Source organism: Engystomops pustulosus, chromosome 2 (genome assembly GCF_040894005.1).
Source record: "Engystomops pustulosus chromosome 2, aEngPut4.maternal, whole genome shotgun sequence".
Classification (NCBI taxonomy): domain Eukaryota; kingdom Metazoa; phylum Chordata; class Amphibia; order Anura; family Leptodactylidae; genus Engystomops; species Engystomops pustulosus.
In genome coordinates this window covers 223,456,787-223,476,697 of record NC_092412.1, presented here as the reverse complement: position 1 = coordinate 223,476,697, position 19,911 = coordinate 223,456,787, and the positions used below count along the sequence as shown (strand labels likewise).

Sequence of the window (19,911 nt, the reverse complement as noted above, 5' to 3'; positions counted from 1 at the left end):
TAAGATAGCACTGAGCGCAGAAAGTCATGGGCTGTCTGGGAAACCATGAAGATCCCTTGTCTCCTCTTTGGTGATGGCCTGGGTGCCCTCAGACAGGGCTCAGAGTGCCACCTCTGGCACCCGTGCCATAGGTTCGCCACCACTGGTCTAGCTCATGTGCCTGGTCTGTAAGACTATGGCATCGGGTGGTCAGGAGAAGGAGACACCACACTCCTTTAGTTTAAAAGTTCACTTTATTTCTTTGAGAAGCAGGTCAATCAAATTTCCTATAACAAAAATTTCTTGAACTATGAAGCTGTACATATAGTTCACATTTTAATAAGAGCCGCCATAAAGAAATATCACTTGCTCACTCTCATTTCATTGCTCTCCTTGCAGCATTGTGAAAAACAGCTGGACACCAAGATACTTGGAGATCTTGAGATACTGACATATTACAGTATCTGAGACACATCTTATTATCACACCTATGGCAAATAAGATGTTTAGAGAGTGACATTTCAACTATTCATTCAGATAATAATAGATGTAGGGAATTATGGGACAACCAGGGAGGATATCAGTTATTGTTCTCGGCATGGAAGGCGTGAAAACTCTCCAAGAAGTGTCCATTGAACTGGTTCCTTAAGTCATCGGGGACACAGTCAGAGCATTTGTAGCTTTCTCTCACCCACTTTCCTCCTTCGCTGTCCTCAATGCAGATGGTAGCAATTCCTAGAAGATAAAGACAATGCTTGATCCAGTGACTTGTGTATATATTGTCATCCACATCATTGCCATGAAGGTTGGCCCTACATTTATTACAGCCATTGCAGATGGTATGGGACCCCCAGGGTCAGGGGGCCCTGGCATCAGACCTGACACAATAAACAATGGAGGATGTGAAACATTATATACATATCATGCTACACATTGTACATATATGTGATATATATAGCAGTGCAAATCTTTCACAGTACACAACATGAATCAGATCAGATAAATGTCGGGGGAGAGGAAGGGGGCAGCAGAACAACAGGAATTGGGATCTCTCATTTCTAATTCCTGCCTTGCTCTCCCCCCATGTGGTTAGCATCTACTGTGGACAGATCTGTGTAAGTGTATATATGTATATTAGTGCCTAAATATGTGCACATAAGTTGTTAAAGATATTACACTGGACTCAGACGCCTTCTTACATATTGTCGGACATTTTAAAGATTCAGCATTATTTCACATAACTTTGTGTAGTGATAACTAAGTTTGGGTGTTTCCCTCTTCAAACAAAGACTTAGTGCTCACTAGCACCACCTAATGGAAGGTATCCAGGTGGACATCTGGACATTTGGTTTATGTGAAGTTTCAGTATTTGCATGTAGCCAATAGTATTAGACTCCTTTGTGTGCTTACATCCAATAGAATTACATTTCCTGGGTGAGAACACCCAATTATAGTTGCTGCTTTCCTAATTACACGCCTTATGTAAAGAGCCTTATGGTTTTCTATAAATGTCCGTCCCTCAATAAACGTATCAGTCTTGTTGCTAACTTCCTGCAAGGACAGGTCTTGTCTTTTCATTCAAGTTAGTCAAATTCCAGCGCTGGACACAGACTCATTTAATTTGAAAGTCACCTTACAATGATTAGGGGTTTGAGCCCCAGATATAAATCTATAAGAATTGGCGTCCCATTGGGTTGGGCATACTTTTATGGACATCTAACCATCGAGGTGACCTCCGCAAGAGTCCAGGCGGCCAGTGACCAGAACTGACAATGAGCGCTCGTCGGGGTAAGTCAAGTCTATTTTTGTCTACCTTGACTGTAGTTCTGTTTCACTGGCTGAAAGGGACTGGGTAAGGTCATCTCCTTGTGTGATATTATGTACTTTGCCTTAAATGTCCATATATAATAGTATGTTCACGATGATTTCGGCAAAGGATCACTTGTACGGTGACTGACAGAGACTGGACGTGACAATGTATGTTGTAGAAAAAGGTCTGCAGTGCCCTCTTGTGGATTGTTGAGATAGTTCAGAAAGTTTGTGATGGTGTTGAGATTTTGTTCATGTAAGCGCGGATAGAATCTGGAAGTTTGCAGAGACAAATTCTGGCCAAATTTACGTATCGTTCCTTCGGGATTGATGCGGCCCCGTGATGCGGAAAGGACAGTAGAGGCAGGAAGGACACTGACGGGAATTTTACAGTTGAGGATTCTCCTTGATTTCTGAAATATTGTGTGAAGGTCTCTAATTTGTACTTACTGATAGTTAGCGGGGTAGTCTGGAGCTGTATGTACGGAGGATATCTATAGCCCTTGAACAAAATCAGGTATTCCACAGATTCCACAAAATGGGTAGTGAGCAAAGTAAGACTGTAGCTGGACACTGCAGACCTAAAAAGGCAACTGACATAGTGTCACACAGGAAAGGTAAAGAGTGGGTAAAAGGAAGTTATGAGGTATTGAAGTTTTTGGGTATGTTAGATGATTCCCTGAGTGTGCAGAGGTAGGAGACAGCACTTGATGAGAATGGTGGCTGGCTCAAAGACAAAAGTGGCACACCCAGGCAGAAGGTTGTTTTGATGTAAGTAGAGAGTTAATGACAAAGGAAAGTGGATGGGGTTGATTGCTGGAGACTTAGACCAGTGACTACGGATGGACGGACCAGGGCAGAGGGACAGGAATCCTAGAGAGTGCTCATTAAAAAAAAAAAAAAAAAAATCTTTTGGAATGCAGAAGAGCACCCTCTTAGACTCCACCCCCGTATCTGGGGGTTAGAGAAGATGACACGCCCTACCATTTTTCAGTGGTGGCCATCTTAAGACAGTATATTCTTTTCAAGTCCCTGAAAGTTAATTGCCTATAACTCTACACTGTAGGCTGGTTGTAGGATAGCAGCCGAGTCACCCTTGAGGCATCCTGGCGGACGTTTGAAATAAATGCCGGCAGGTGAATATTTTCACTAATTTCAAACATTTGCTAAGGGTCTTGAGTGTGCAACGCTGTTTGTTTATTTTGTTTATTTTATTTTTAAACTTATTTGATCTTGACAATTGCAGAAAAATTACTAGAAAAAGTGTTGCAGTCTCTGGTACCTGCTTTCTGGAGTTGAAAGAGTTAATCAGGGGGAGATCTCTGTGCAGCTGGGCTTTGTTTTGTCTTATCTATGTCTGTGAGAAGTGGCCTTGAAGCACACAGAAAGCATCTGTGTTGAGTGGGGGAAACAGAGCTGACAATCTAAAAGACTTAAAGGAATTTGCTTGTGATAAGAATACAAAGAGACACACTCTAGGAAACGTAGACGGCCCCAACAGGGCGGGACAAGGGGGTGGTAATGGACAAGGATGTCAGCAAGAATAGTCCCCCTCTTCTGAAAGCCCCCCCCCAAATAGAGTTAGTGCCTTTCATTGTAGAACTCTTCCCTGTTGGCAAATGTTCTCCTCTCTGTGCCCCTACATGAAGATTGCCAGTACCTATTTGCCTTTACCAGTGTAGTATTTCAGTATATCTGATGCAGATTCCCACAAGGGGGGTAAAACTCCCCCAGCCAGTACTCCATACTACACGGTCCTATAGGGAGTAGACTGGCACACTAGCCCCTTACTGGATGTTCTCCTTTTCAGTATGTGGAGGACCTACTGTTTTTGTTTGCCAGGATGCATTTATTGACCTTATGTGTTTTCTATTCCAGAAGGGTTGCAAAGTTTCCGGAGACAAACTCCAGTACTGCCAGGAGAAGGTGGTCTTCCTAGGCCACTGCTTCTCAGCCACAGGTAGACACCTGACAGAGAAAAAGAAAGCTGGCAGTCCAGAATGTGCCCCTGCCCTGAGGCCCTAAGCCTCTTCACATGTTTCTAGGACTGGCCAGCTCCTGCAGCCTGGGATAAGGTCTGCTGCCTCCAGCCCAATGCTGCCCCTTTCTGACTGAATTGCCTCTTCCCCATTTGCCCTTAGTCAAGAGGCAATTGATGCATTCCATAGCCTTAAGCTGGCAAATCCTGTCTGCCCCGGCCTCAAGCACATCCCACTGGATCAAACTTTTGTTTTATTTTGCATTGAGTATCTAGGTCACGCCACAGGTGTCTAGTCCAGGAACGTGGTGGCCTCCCCAGTGGCCCATTATTAGGCCCGGTTAGACTCAGTCATGAGGGGAGCCCCTCAGGTGTCAGTAGCTGCAGCCAGCAATCTGCTCAGCAAGGCCAGTGAGTTACAGTGCAAACCCCACATACCTTGCACAGTGTCCTCACCCAAGTACAGCCCAAGCATCTGAGCAAAGGCCAGACAGCTCAGACTCCAGTGTGCACTCCTGATGCCCCAGGATACACTGAGAAGGTGCACAGCTCTGAATCCTTCATTCTGTCGCCAGTCTTCCAGGATTCAGAGAGGGGGAGAGAAGGGTGAGTAACGCAGATGTTGAGTTTTTTTTCTCATAGATGGCTCCAGGTCTGCAGGAGAACACAGACGGTTCTACACTGGATATACAGTGGTCAGTGGCGCACATGAGGTAGTACAAGCAGAACCACTCCCTCCACACAGGTCAGCGCAGGAGGTGAAGTGATGGCACTCAGGGAAGTGCTACAGCTGGTGGAAGGTAAAAGGGCAAACATCTATACTCAAGGTATAGTTCTGGGGTCTAAACACCACTATGAACCCATATGGAAGGCTAGAGATTTCCTCACCTCTGCAGGGAACCCCTTTAAGCATGGCACGCTGGTTATAGAGCTCATGGATGCTCTCTTACGTCCACAAGAGGTGAGGATAGTAAAGTTAAAGCACACACAATTTGGTAACTCCACAAGCCAAGGGCAAGTATATGGCTGACGGGATGGCGAAGGCAGCTGCACAGATGGAGCCCGGAGACTGTCCTGAAGTCTCAGCGTTGAGTTCTGAGCTAAAAGTTTGATCCACAGGTGTTCCAGTCCCTGGTGGCCCGAGAGTCATCAGAAGTGAAGGGAGTGTGGAGGAAAGCTGGAGCCCAGATGCCTATGGGACCTGGATGCTGGGAGAGAGGGTGTGCCTGGCCGGAGCCCTGCACCCGACAGTAAGTCAAGTAGCCTACGGACACGTACACATCCAAAATGGCCATGCTAGTGCTCATAAACCATCAATGGTTTGCCCCGGGCATTACTACCCCTGTCACTAGACTAGTGAAAGCCTGTATAGTCTGTACCCGCCACAACCCGGGTAAGGTGGTAAAGACCCCACAGAAGGTGACACCCAAGCCGCTGTATCCCTTCCAAAGACTGCAGATGGATTTTATCCAGCTACCAAAAAGTGGTACGTAGGAATACGTGCCTGTGTGCATTGATCTCTTTCCAGGGTGGCCAGAAGCTTCTCCCATGACCAAGGCTACTGCCAGAGCCGCAGCCAAGAAGGTGGTGAGTGAGATTTTTCTGCAGGTTTGGACTTCCAGAGACCATAGAGTCCGGTCGCAGAACCAACTTCACTGGACAGGTAAAGACTGAAAGCCTTGTCCCTCCTGGGTGTAGAACAGGCCCTGCACACCCCTTGCCCTTCCCGAATTAGTTGTGGGTTTGAGAGACTAAACGGCACTCTTAAGTTAGAGATACGGGAGGCCATGGAAGTAACAGGGAAACCATGGTGCGAGTGCCTTCCTGCTGCCCACCATTCAGTTAGGAACACCCCCAACAGAAAGATGGGATTGTCCCCCTTTGAAGTATTTTTTGGCTATGCACCCAGACTAGGCCCCTACTTCCCATAGACCCTATAGCTGATGGCAGGAAACCAGGTGGAACATGCCATACAGTTGAGCCAGGCCTTGGAAAAGGTCCGCAAAAGTGTTTCTGATTCCTTTTTCAGATCCAGACAGAGACCTCAGGATGCATAACCTGAAGCCCAGAGACTACGTGATGGTAAAGAGACACCAGAGAGAGAGTCTGAGGCCTCGCTAAGATGGTCCTTTCCGAGTCCTGCTGACCAGTGCCACGTGTGTGAAGCTAGAGGGAAGTCAGCATGCTTCCCACACTTACTATTGCAAACTTACTTATTCTTCTTGCTAGCTGGTCTCTTCTGACTGACTGTATGCTCAGGGACACCCCAACCATGACTATCACTGTAACTATAGGGGTGACCAGGATGCCCCCAGGGTAGGAGACTTTACCTACGGTTGGTGCAGACAAGACAATGACCTTCTATAACACCGACCGCACAGATAACCCTGTATTAGCAGTGTCTGATGTGTACTGGATTTGTGGGGATAGGAGAGTCAGGTCAGGCCTAGAGGCTGGGAAGGTGAGTGTGCTGTGATAACACTTGTGTATTCCTTCCTCGGGATCCCCAGGGATAAGTTTGATCAGACACATAAAGTAAAGGTAGAGAATCCCAAAGGATTCTAGAAGAGAGAAGCCCCTAGATGACAACGTTTATATAGATACAGTGGGAGCACCAAGGGGGGTCCCGGATGAGTACAAGGCCCACAATCAGATATGGGCAGGTCTAGAGTCCATTATTCCCCAGAGAGCTATGAGCAAAGATGTTGGTTGGGTTAACTGGTTGTATTGTAATCAACAGAGATTTGTGATTGTATCCGAGATGCTTCCCAGAACCGCACCGCTTTGGACATGATCCTTGCTGAGAAGGGAGGAGTCTGTAAGATGGTGGGAGTGGCTTGTCGCATGTACATCCCGGATGACATCGCCCCCTATGGATCCATTACCCATGCACTTGAAGAGATTGAAGGACTGTCCAGGGAACTCGAGAGAAACTCTGGGGTGGACACTTTGTCCTTCACTTTGTAGTTGGGAGATTGGAAGGGTTTCCTTTAAGTGGGGGTGATATTGGGGATTGTGATTTTGCTCTCGTCACTTATTGCGTGTTGTGTGGTCCCCCTCATCAAGTCCACCATGTCCCAGATGGCCGTCCAGGTGGTAAGAACCATGACAGGAGAAGTCCCGGTGTGGAGGATACCGTCTTGTTGAAGAACCAGCCTGTTAATAAACCCATAAACTATGGAAACACAATTATGTAATTTGAGTATGCAGGCCTGTAACCCCCGAGTGACTGGCCTCCAGGGGATCTGGTGAAGAGTTAACAAGTCCAGCAGGTAAGGGCTTAGCCTACCTGTGGGTACCTGGAGTTTGAGGAGGTCACCCTGGACAAAAGTTACAGGCCATGCAAAGCTCAAAAGGGGGGAATTGTTAAAGATATTACACTGGACTCAGACGCAATCTTACATATTGTCGGACATTTTAAAGATTCAGCATTATTTCACATAACTTTGTGTAGTGATAACTAAGTTTGGGTGTTTCCCTCTTCAAACAAAGACTTAGTGCTCACTAGCACCACCTAGTGGAAGGTATCCAGGTGGACATCTGGACATTTGGTTTATGTGAAGTTTCAGTATTTGCATGTAGCCAATAGTATTAGACTCCTTTGCATGCTTACATCCAATAGTATTACATTTCCTGGGTGAGAACACCCAATTATAGTTGCTGCTTTCCTAATTACACGCCTTATGTAAAGAGCCTTATGGTTTTCTATAAATGTCCGTCCCTCAATAAACTTATTAGTCTTGTTGCTAACTTCCTGCAAGGACAGGTCTTGTCTTTTCATTCAAGTTAGTCAAATTCCAGCGCTGGACACAGACTCATTTAATTTGAAAGTCACCTTACAATGATTAGGGGTTTGAGCCCCAGATATAAATCTATAAGAAGTGTATAAATGTGTGACTATACAAATATGTATATTTTCTGAGGGGTTAGTTATGCCCCTCTGTTGGATTTATATACATAAGTAGAGTACAAGTCCCTCTCCTGGTCAAAATATCCCCAAACCACTAACAATTACTCCTTCATTAGGTTCTTACCTGCAACGACCCCTCCTTGATCTTCCACCAATTTAATGGCAGCTCTCATCGTTCCTCCAGTCTCAATCCACTGATCCACTAGTAAGATTCGCATTCCTATAAAAACAGCCGTGCACTGGGCATGAGACACTTGGATTCTAGATTCCAAATCTTTAAGACTCCATTCACACAACCAGGAAGTATCCAAGTTCACTCATTGAAATGAAAAGTTCTGTGAAACACAAGGTCTGATTCTCTCTTGAGAATACGGCCTAAGATCGAAGTTTTAGGAACTTCTGTCTAGGATACCTAGACAAAGGGAGCGGTGGGCAAATTTTTTGGGGTGTTCAAACTTTTTCATAGAGCACCACCCCTGAATGTGCATTTCGAAGATGGGAGCTGAATCCTGAAAATTACCATTTACAGGAAATTTTCATGGAGATTTACCCACTAGTAAGAGACTACAGGCGGTCCCCTACTTAAGAACACTCGACTTACATACGACCCATAGTTACAAATGGACCTCTGGATATTAGTAATTTATTGTACTTTAGTCCTAGGCAACAATAATCAGCTGGAACAGTTATAAAATGTGTCTGTAATGAAGCTTTCGTGTAAATATTGATTCTAATGATAACCCAACATTTTAAAAATCCAATTGTCACAGAGACCAAAAAAGTTATGGCTGGGATTACAATGATAAAATATACAGTTCCGACTTACATACAAACTCAACTTAAGAACAAACCTACAGACCCTATCTTGTATGTAACCCGGGGACTGCCTGTACTAGTAACAGGGAATAGCTGTAGCCAACTATTTAAAGACCACCACGGAAAGGGAAGACACCCCAGACAACGCCTTATGCATCTCAATGCAATGGGCTACAGGTGGACCTATGTTTCCATGAGACGCGTGACTGTGTGCATTGCTGTTAATATACGGCTAATGACCTCTCACCTGATTTAATGGCATCTGTCCGGATCTCCATATTTTTCTCCTTTGCAGAGTAGTCAACATATGACTGGCTATAAGTCTTAACACAGAGGTGTCCAGCTTTCCTGATGGCTAAGAACCCTTTCCCTAGATGTGAGGCGATGGCAGCTCCTGGGTGAGAAGAAAACATTATAGAAATTAACGTCACATCTAGTGAATCAGCAACAATAAAGCAAACCATGCAACAGTTCTATAAGACACATCATTTACTTAAAGGGGTTGTCCAGGATTAGAGATGACCTGTGCACTGCTCTTTCTAGGAAAAGACGCTGTGCTACTGGAGTGTTGGAGGAAACCCACGCAAACATAGATAGAACATACAAACTCTTTGCAGATGTTGACCTGAATGGAACTTGAACTCAGAGGCCCAGCGCTGCAAGTCTGTCTTGCTAACCACTGAGCATCACAGTGCAAAACACCACTAACATCGAGCACCAAAAGAGAACACATAGTGCCAAAAATAATGAGTTTCCCCCTATATGTTTTAGCAGGATTTTCTATTAAGGGGAAGTTCCAGGCATGTTGGTGGACCCTGCTTATGCTTACGTTTGCTATTATTATGCTATGATAGGTAGTACACATGAATAAAAATTATGGTTAGAGGGACAAATTTGTTGGACCAAGCAAATACATTTTTAATTCTCTGGAAATTCTCCTTAATGTCTGTTTCATAACAGAACTGATGGTTTTGGAATGGTTCCCTGAATAGTAAACACACTAGTAAAGAGTAGTTATCCTGGGGTCAATCACATGATTTCTGGCGTATGATAGATGTCACAATTCCTGGCTGTGAACCACTTTTTAAAGGTTTTCTAACCCTCACGCCACTTTTCCAAATAGTGAGCAGAGAGGGAGGGAAGGGAGAAGGGCAGAGCACACCCTGATCTACGACAGACCATTCCTAATAAATTTCACTCATTGACTCAAGTAAGATTGATAGTGGCAATGTTGGACTGAGATACCCTGGGCCCACCAGTAAAATCTGATCTTGGGGCCCAGCACAGCTATAAGTTTGTTGCATAATCTATTAATAAAATCGTATAAATACAGGGGCGTAACTTGAGGGGGTGCAGAGGTTGCGATCGCACCTGGGCACAAGAGGTTTAGGGGGCCCTTATGGTGTCACTTTCCCATATGAGAAGACTATTACTATAAACCATACATTATAGTTTAAAGGGCCTGGCACAGACTTTGCACTGGGGCCCATCAGCTTCTAGTTACGCCACTGTATATATTCATAGGATAGTTGAGATACTCTATGCTAAATATATGTATAAATTACAGAGAGAGTACCTTGTCCAGCAGTACTAATACAGGGCCAGGGTGCCCACCTAACTCAGGGGTCCACCGGTGGATCCATCTGTTCACCTGTGGGACAGTCCGAGCCTGGATAGTGGTCTAAATATGCTGCAGTTATGAACCATTGAGACCAATTATACTTTACGATTTAACACTAATATCTCTGTAGGTTTTGGAATTTAGAGAACGAAAATGTCATTTTCTATAATCTAGCATTTAAGGGGACGCTCACTTTGGTGCCTCAAAAAAACCTGGGAACCTGTCATCAGGAGCACTTTTTCTGGCTACCCCATGTTCCCATCGAGAATCGTGTGAACACTAAGAAACAGTTTTTATATTAAAAGTGGCTTTTTCCGATAAAAAGAAAAGTGAGGTGAAAGTTTACCTTTCCCTCTGCAGAGCCATGTCACATGGGAGTGGCCAGTGAGAAGCGGTTTCCCCCCTCCCTCATGAAACCGGCCCATCATACGTCTATTTCCAATTTTTTTTTAAATGCATATATCCCTCCTATTTGAAATAGACACATTACGGAGCAGTTTCCCCAGGATGAGGGGGAGGGAGGGGGACCACTCATCACTGGCCACAGGACAGAGAAAAAGGTAAACTTTCATCTAACTTTTCTTTTTACCTGAAAAAGCCAGTTTTATTATAAAATCACTTTGGCCATGTGCACACTCTTCTCTATGGGGAGCTAGAAAAAGGGTTCCTGATGACAGGTTCCTTTTAGTTATATAATTGACAAAAAGCTGGGGCTGAGTTCTGGTCTAGAAGTCTCAGTTTCTTATATGAAATCTACAGCAGTAAAATTGACAAGTAATATTTTTTGATTATATAATACTTTTTCTGCTTTTCTATGAAAAAAAAACTTCTTTCACCTCATAGAGCTGATTAAATTACCAGCTACCACTAGGGGGAGCCCAATGCATAGGCATTTGTAAAAGTATTAAAACCTTGACTTTGTGGCTTCATGTCCTCATCAAAATTTCATTTTAGTAATATATTTTTTAAAGGTTTTATTATTTAATACGTTTTTTTTAGTTGATTTTATCTTGTGCCATATATTTATGTCCTACTAGATGAGACTTATAAATACTGTATATAATAATAATAATTATTATTTATTTATATAGCGCACACAGATTACACAGCGCTGCACAGAGTTTGCTGGATCAGTCGCTGTCCCCAATGGGGCTCGGAATCTTATCAACCTATGTATGTTTTGGAGTGTGGGAGGATCCGGAGGAAACCCATGCAAACATGGAGAGAACATACAAGCTCTTTACAGATGATGACCCTGGGACTTGACCCCAGGACCTCAGCGCTGCAAGGCTGTAATGCAACCACTAAGCCAACATACCACCCTATCTATATGAATTTTTAAAGAGCTACAGAATTTGATGGCGCTATATAAATAAAGATTGTTATTATTATTATACTCCAGTATAAGCCAACTTTTTTTAACACATTTTTTATGGCGAAAAAGCCCTCCTCAGCTCATACTCAAGTGAGCACAGTCCAGGGATGGAAGTGAGCTGACAGTCTGTCTTGTAAGACAAAGACAGCCTCATCAGGCAATTCAGAATGAAGAGCTTAGAAGAGAAAGGAGGAAGTGGAGAAATAAATATTTTTTTTGCTAAGATAAAATACACCTAAACTTACCTAAATCTAGTTGTACTATATTGATTTATAAATCATACATTGTATTGCATGTTTGTGAGGTTTACCTAAAATGAATCCCATTGCATCAATCCCAGCAACAAGATCTATCTGGTCATTCTTAAAGGGTTGTAGCAAATCTTCAATGCAGTCCTGTAGGGCCTAAATAAAAGATTGGAGACCAATCATTAATATTGGAATATCTATTTGTTTAAACTATATTGCAGTATGCAGTTAAAGGGGTTGTCCACAGAAAGTATATTGTAAAATTGTATAACTTTTCATTACACAAACCATGTCAATTATTTGCTGAAAGTGGACAATCCCTTTAAGTGATGGTCCCTACCTGGATCTTTATGTTTTGAAAAGGGGGATGTTTAAATAAATAAAGTCAAATGTGTAAGGTGCACAATGTCAAGCCATTTTTTATTTTCGTATTCCAAAAACTGTAATCTTTCAAAGGACATCACCAGGATCAAGGATTGTAAACCAAGCACACTGACATACTGGTGTGTGCCCCCTCTGGCAGGATCTGCTCTTCTTTTAGGTTTTTTTTCCCGACGGGCTCACTTGCAGAATTTGAAAAGCCCCTTTAAAAAAAACAGGGGAAAAAAGCTAAAAGAAGAACAGATCCTCCAGGAGGGGGCACATACCAGTATGTCAGCGTGCTTGGTTTACTATCCTTCATCCTGGTGGGAGATTTTCTTTAACAATCCCCTTAATGCAGAGTGTATTTTTGATAGCAACATTTAGTATTTACTAATTCTTAGTTTCTAAATTTTGCATTAAGCCTTCAGTCTTTGGGTCAGTATGGTTACATCAATGTCTAAAATATTTTTTTTAACTAAAATTTTCCACAAAAAAAGTTATGCAATAAGAGGAAAAAACAGAACTGTTTACAATGCATTGATCCTATCTCTGGGATCTATTTGGACATGATGCAGGCAAATAGAGGGACACCCAGGGTGAGGAGCAACACATTCTACGTTAGTATAGAGTTACTTGTCGTATTCTATGTCTCAATCTTATGTAATGTGGCCAGCAACGCCAGTTTTGATTCAGGTTATTGCAAAAACTCCACATTTTTCCCACATGCATTGTACAATTTTCCAACTTTCCTTCAGGAATGTTTGGAATTGTAAGGGAGCAATTTGTTTCCCAGTTTCTGATAATAGCAGCTGATAATATTTGATGTATTACCCGTTATATTTATTGATGTTCTTCTCTTTTAGTAATGTTCCTAGTAAAATATTTGAGAGCAGCTTCTCTACAGAGAGCGTCATTATTCCCTCTGACATTCCTGCTATCAGATCTGAGGCTTGATGCCAAAAGTTAGTGATTTTTGAGGCAGCTCCACCATATGTGGAAAAGGTTCCCTGGAAGGTTGCATCCTCTCCAACATAGATTTGTGTATTCTGGGTGTAGTCTTGCAAGATGTGGTAAAAAATACTATCTGAATGGAGATTATATATATTTTACTGTGGTTCGTGGATACTATATTCTGGTGTATATTAGGAATTGAGACATGCCATATGCTAACAGAATAACCTAAATGACTAATTATAATCTTTCTTTTTATGTTTTGCTAAAATTTAGGTAAGTAGTTTAATTTAAACTTTAAAACAAAAACATCAAATTCAATAATGATAAACTAGGGTAACAGGGACACTTACTCATAGATCCAGGCACAGTGACTGTGGTAATCGTCTTATATTTGTATATCTATGGTCTCCTTCCTTCTAAAATCAAAGGGGGTGATGAGAGGCCACAATATGAGGAAGAGATGAGTGGGACCACAATATGAGGGAGAGATGAGCCACAATATGAGGAAGAGATGAGGGGCCACAATATAAGGGGGGGGATGAGAGGCCACAATATGAGGAAGAGATGAGTGGGACCACAATATGAGGGAGAGATGAGGCGCCACAATATGATAAGATGAGGGGCCACAATATGAGGAGGAGTTGAGAGGAGCCACAATATATGAGGAATATGAGGGGCCACAATATGAGGGGGTGATGAGAGGCCACAATATGAGGAAGAGATGAGTGGGACCACAATATGAGAAAGAGATGAGGGGCCACAATATGAGGGGGTGATGAGAGGCCACAATATGAGGGGGGTTGAGAGGAGCCACAATATATGAGGAAGATGAGGGGCCACCATATGAGGGGGTGATGAGAGGCCACAATATGAGGAAGAGATGAGTGGGACCACAATATGAGGGAGAGATGAGCCACAATATGAGGAAGAGATGGGGGGCCACAATATAAGGAGGAGATGAGAGGGGCCACAATATATGAGGAAGATGAGGGGCCACAATATGAGGGGGTGATGAGAGGCCACAATATGAGAAGATGAGGGGCCACAATATGAGGAGGAGTTGAGAGGAGCCACAATATATGAGGAAGATGAGGGGCCACAATATGAGGGGGTGATGAGAGGCCACAATATGAGGAAGAGATGAGTGGGACCACAATATGAGGGAGAGATGAGCCACAATATGAGGAAGAGATGAGGGGCCACAATATAAGGGGGGATGAGAGGCCACAATATGAGGAAGAGATGAGTGGGACCACAATATGAGGGAGAGATGAGGCGCCACAATATGATAAGATGAGGGGCCACAATATGAGGAGGAGTTGAGAGGAGCCACAATATGAGGGAGAGATGAGGGACCACAATATGAGGGAGAGATGAGGGACCACAATATGAGGGAGAGATGAGGGGCCACAATATAAGGAGGAGATGAGAGGGGCCACAATAATATGGAGAGATGAGAGGGGCCAAATGTGAAGGTCTAAAAATATGCAAGCAATATTTTCATATAGCAGTAGGAACCCAGAATCAAATCCACTCCCCCTAGTCCGACCTTGTTTATCATGTTTGATTTTGATGGTAGATTTCCATTAAAATATGATATTTGTAAATGCGATTTTTAAACCTGACAACCCCTACTGATGTGGCCAGAAAAGTAATACACAGCCTGAAAAACATTGTAAAGAAATTCCAACAAAAATACCCGCACTCAAACTCCCAACATAACCCATAAAATGTATCTATTTATGGTAGTAAACTAACCTCCTGGTGACAGTAGAGCCTGGAGGGGTCCAGCCAAGCATAGGTAGGTCCTTTTTCATTAGGAGCCATTAATGACAGATACCAGCCTCGGGTTTTCTTCTCTGGCTTCTTGTACAAGTCCAAGTGGACAAGTGATGAGTTGCAGACTTCAAGTGATATAAAATGTATTTTATTTTCTGAGAATATGTTTTCCCAATGACAACAAACATTTGTAATGTACTTTTCTCAGGCAAAGGGTTCATCACCACAGGTTGTAAAGTCAGTGGCTGCAATATAAATACTTACAATGATAGATTTCTTTAGAAGATCCATCCAAAACACATCTCCTTTCCCATCAGTATTAGTTTATAAGGTCTGTCCTTATATAGGGTACAGTACTGGGATTTAGGGCATAGACCCTGGTTGGGGGAGGGGGGGTGGGTTCTGGATACCAACAGACTGGCCCACATTTAATAAAGAGTTTGTGCTAGTTTTCTGTCAGTCTTTGCACATTTTTTTCAGTGCGAACTGCTTCCACAAGCATTTAAGAAGTGTCTGGGACACATTTGTGGCACAGCTGCACTATACTCGAACAAAAATGTTGCACTGAAATGGGCTTTCCAGAGCACAGTCGGACCATGCGACACATTTAACATGCAGAGTCCGACAAAAGTGGCAAGATGAAGCGTTGACAGTAACGCGAAACGACTCGTCCCTGGAACGCTCCTTAGCACAATATTCTCCTCTCCCTGTGTATGCCATTTTTAAGGATGTACGAATAAACGAAGAATTTTAAGAAAACGTGGTGAGTGCCTACCTCTCTTTTCTCCCAAATTTTGCGTGTCACAAACCGTGGAGGTCATTTACTAAGGGCCGATTTGCATTTTCCAGACGTGTTACCCGAATATTGCCGATTTGCGGCGATTTTCCCTGAATTGCCCAGGTTTTTGGCGCACGTGATCGGATTGTGGGGCATGGCCGAACGAAAACCCAACGAGAAACCGCCACATTTAAAAAAAAAAAATTTTTGCTGGACACGCGCTTACCTTCACCAGGTTTAGCATCGTGAACTTTGGCGGACCTCGGGGGACTTCAGTGCAGCAGCGACACCTGGTGGACGTTGGAGGAACTGCCTTAGTGAATCGCCGGAAGACCCGTATTCACCGCAGAGAATGCGCCGCTGGATCGCGAATGGACCAGGTAAGTAAATCTGCCCCCTTGTGTTAAAGGTGCACCAAAAAAGTTGGTGCACTCTGTTGGAGCAGTGCAGGGGCGCCAGATTCATGAAGAACATGCAATACAATTCATGAATCTGGCGCCCCCTGCACACTACACAGGTAACTGCACATAGTACAGACTGCACTGTTCTTAGTAAATGTGGGCCGTGTTCTCTCTATTCTGGCAACAGAGCAAGGCCCCTTCCACAGTCACGTTTTTCACACACGTGTTGTCACACACTTGTATTTTTTTTTCACATACACACACATATATTAAAATCTCAGCACGCTCTACTTTTGAAAGTCACACACATGAAAAATGCTCCATGCAACTCTATGGAGACGCATCAAAAACGCATCACACTCTGAGACACATGCAAGTGCAACGGTTTTAAAACCATAGATAGACCACAGTGAGTCTTTTTCATGCGCATTGCCTGCGAGTGTAAGACGCATTGAAAACACACAAAAAAAACCACATGTGAAAAACTGAGACACTGAACAAACTCTGACTGCAAACTCAGTTTTTCACTGACCAAACCCTGATCGCACCCTGATCAGACGTGATCTGCAAAGCAAGTGTGAAAGAGGCCTAACATCCAAATATGGATATGAACGAGTGTCATCTCGGTCAGACAACTTTTTAAGAGCCGAGATCTAGTTCCAGGACAGACAAGATACATACAAATCTGAATCCAGTATTCAATAGGTTTAAGCAAGAAAACTATTTGGAATCAATAGTATAATCTCTTATAGTAGTTACACTTGTTGGGGGCGTTTATTCCAGCATTTAGCCATATTTGGACCTGTTATAGGTTTTTAAAAGGTTTAGAAGGATGATCCAATTCCAGTGGTGTATTGTAGCCAATGGGGTGTGAGCCTCTATACTGGCCTACACGGCTTAGCCAAGAAACATGTCCCTAGAGTTAAAAGTCTGGGATTGAACACCCCAGCTGCATATCTGTGGCAACTGGTGGCAAACTGTATGCCCCTCACACATTAGCATCTGCTGGCTCATTCCTGGGCAATCCAGACTCTCTGGTAACTACACAGGCGTACCTACAACTACTTACTATAAGCTCAGGGCAAGAATGTTTGTCACTTATTTAACTTATGCTACCAGGGTCACATTCAGAAAGCAACATCAGAAATGGATTATAAGGTGGGCATTTTGGGCTGTCTACTATTCAATATGTTAATACTACTCTTCTGTTTGTATCTACTCTTATCCTGCATATATGCACACAATAAATTACTAAAGCATTACTCTTCTGTATGTATGGCCACTGCATGGTACTACTACTCTTATCCTGCATATATGCACACAATAAATTACTAAAGCATTACTCTTCTGTATGTATGGCCACTGCATGGTACTACTACTCTTATCCTGCATATATGCACACAATAAATTACTAAAGCATTACTCTTCTGTATGTATGGCCACTGCATGGTACTACTACTCTAATCCTGCGTATATGCACACAGTAAATGACTACAGTATTACTCTTCTATATATATGGCCACTGCATGGTACTACTACTCTTATCCAGCATTTATGCACAGAGTAAATTACTAGAGTTTTACTCTTCTGTATGTAGGACCACTGCATGGTACTACTACTCTTATCCTGCATTTATGCACAGAGTAAATTACTAGAGTATTAGTCTTCTGTATGTAGGACCACTGCATGGTACTACTACTCTTATCTTGCGTATATGCACACAGTAAATGACTACAGTATTAGTCTTCTGTATGTATGGCCACTGCATGGTACTACTACTCTTATCTTGCGTATATGCACACAGTAAATGACTACAGTATTACTCTTCTGTATGTATGGCCACTGCATGGTACTACTACTCTAATCCTGCATATATGAACGAAACTACTTCTACTATTAACCTGCATACGTGGCACAACATATGACGACAGTTAATCTATATGTAGGCAGCATGCAGTACTATTACTCTTAGGCCCCTTTCATGTGAACATATGATGATTTCTCCAGTCCTGTATTTCTGTGCTGTATGAATCTTTACATATGTGATGTTTTTCATCCGCATGTGCACGTATGTTACGGTATACCTACCGTATCCTCAAATACGGTGAGCTGGCAGCTGATGGCTGGCTGACTATTGGCTGTCAGAATGCACCTCCCACTAGTTCTGGTCTCTGGTTCTGCACCTAAATATGGCTGCATATGGTGCACAGACGTTTGCAGCATGTAAAACATATTTTAAATGTTTCCGTAGACTTATATAGGGGGAATTGAAATAGGAAAATAGGACATGCTGTATAATTTTAATAATAATAATAATTTAAAAATTTTCATGGTACAATACAGTGTACTATGCAGCCTTTTAAATGGACGACCTTACTGCCCATTGAAATGGAAGCGGCTGTATGGTGCCCATACATTCTTGCAACAAAGGCCTTATCCTGCGTAGATAAGCACTGTACAGAATGACTACTACTATTAACCTGCACATGTGGCACAGCACATACAGTAAATGACAGTTCCCCAGCAGCTCACACCATGTTTAGTGGACCAGGAAGCCACGTTTTCTTACAAATGGCAATATATCCTACAGTAGTCTTTGGAAGGCACAGTAACACATACATTTATACAGCAAATCTAACAGGGCATCTGAAGTGGTTAGAAAAACACATTCATTACTGCATACAATGAGCATATCAACCAGATGCAGACAATATCCAACACCCTAGATCTTGTATGTGTGCTATACTGGAATGAAGTGGATTTTACACACAATGAAATTGTGTTATTACAGTGGAAAATTTAGAAATATAACTTTGCCATTTCAACATATGGATAAATCAGGAAGCACTGTCCCTGCTTTGTGTGAGCCCCTCACTGGATAGTGAGGGGGTTTGGTCGCTCTGCATTGTGCAGTATAGATGGTTGGGTGTGTTTTGTATTTTTGCATAGATATCCACTTACTTAAGAGAAGTTACATTCATTCTATGCCACAGACTGCATGAAGCCCCTGCAATGCACCCACTTTCCACATGGTTTCCTCTTACCTGGCATTTTAAAGTGTTAAAAGTTTGGGAATTCTCACACTCTGCTCCCTGGCTGGTATGCTTGCTCCTCGCCCTGTTATGTAACTCAAGCCCAGGCTATATTCATCCACTGCTATAAGGGGAAATAGTTACTCTGCGTAGACTGCTGATATTCCTAGGCGGATAAATAGTCTACGCCTACTGAGAGGCCTTTGGACTGACCATAGGGGAGGTGAGAGAGAAGAGCAGAGAACCGTATTGGTATACAGAACATGTCTTATGTTTAAAACTGGAAATAACTGAACACATAAGGCGGCTGGAAGCAGCTCTAAATGTATTGATCCTTCAGCTCCTAATCAGATAATGATATGAGCATGCATACAAAGAATCAATCACAAATACAATCACAGCTTCAAAGTAAGATTCTCTGATTCTCTGGGTGCTGACCCTGCTCCTGCCACCACTGACTCCAACCCTTGTGTCTATAGTTATATAACAGGATGGTGCAGAAAGCTATTAGCTATTGTTCATTTCAAACAGAATGAACTTTTTGAGTTACAGCCAAAGAAAAATGAAAACAACACCTTGGACCGCTAAGCAACAGTCCAGTTCTCTTTCTCCTTGGTCCAGGTAAGACACTTCTAATGGGATCTATTGGTCACGAATGGCTTGACACTTGGAATGTGACACTTGTAGCCCATGTCCTGGATACGTCTGTGTCTTGAAGCACTGACTCTCGCTCTCCGGCAGCAGTGCACTCATTATGAATCTCCCCCAAATTTTTGAATGCCCTTTTCTTAACAATCCTATCAAGGCTACGGTTATCTTGGTTGCTTGAGCACCTTTTACTACCACACATTTTCCTTCCACTCAACTT

At 43.0% G+C, this 19,911-nt stretch overlaps 1 protein-coding gene across 1 annotated transcript; it reads right to left on the bottom strand.

Moving 5' to 3' along the window:
• Nucleotides 1-231: 231 nt before the first annotated feature.
• Nucleotides 232-19,213, bottom strand: LOC140116743 (adenine phosphoribosyltransferase-like). Its single transcript, XM_072133180.1, has 6 exons — nt 19,056-19,213; nt 14,812-14,957; nt 11,799-11,892; nt 8,740-8,886; nt 7,801-7,896; nt 232-714 (listed from the first exon to the last, which is right to left on the bottom strand). The coding sequence occupies exons 1-6, from the start codon at nt 19,060-19,062 to the stop codon at nt 560-562; spliced, it is 645 nt and encodes a 214-aa protein (XP_071989281.1). The 5' UTR covers nt 19,063-19,213; the 3' UTR covers nt 232-559.
• Between the last annotated feature and the right edge of the window lie 698 nt (nt 19,214-19,911).

Bases quoted from the DNA above. Each gene is read 5' to 3' on its own strand.
- LOC140116743 (XM_072133180.1), bottom strand. The intron at 11,893-14,811 runs GTTAGTTTACTA...TCTTTTATTTAG, and splicing joins GGCTCTACTGTCACCAGGAG to GCCCTACAGGACTGCATTGA. The intron at 8,887-11,798 runs GTAAACCTCACA...CTTCTCACCCAG, and splicing joins TGCAATGGGATTCATTTTAG to GAGCTGCCATCGCCTCACAT.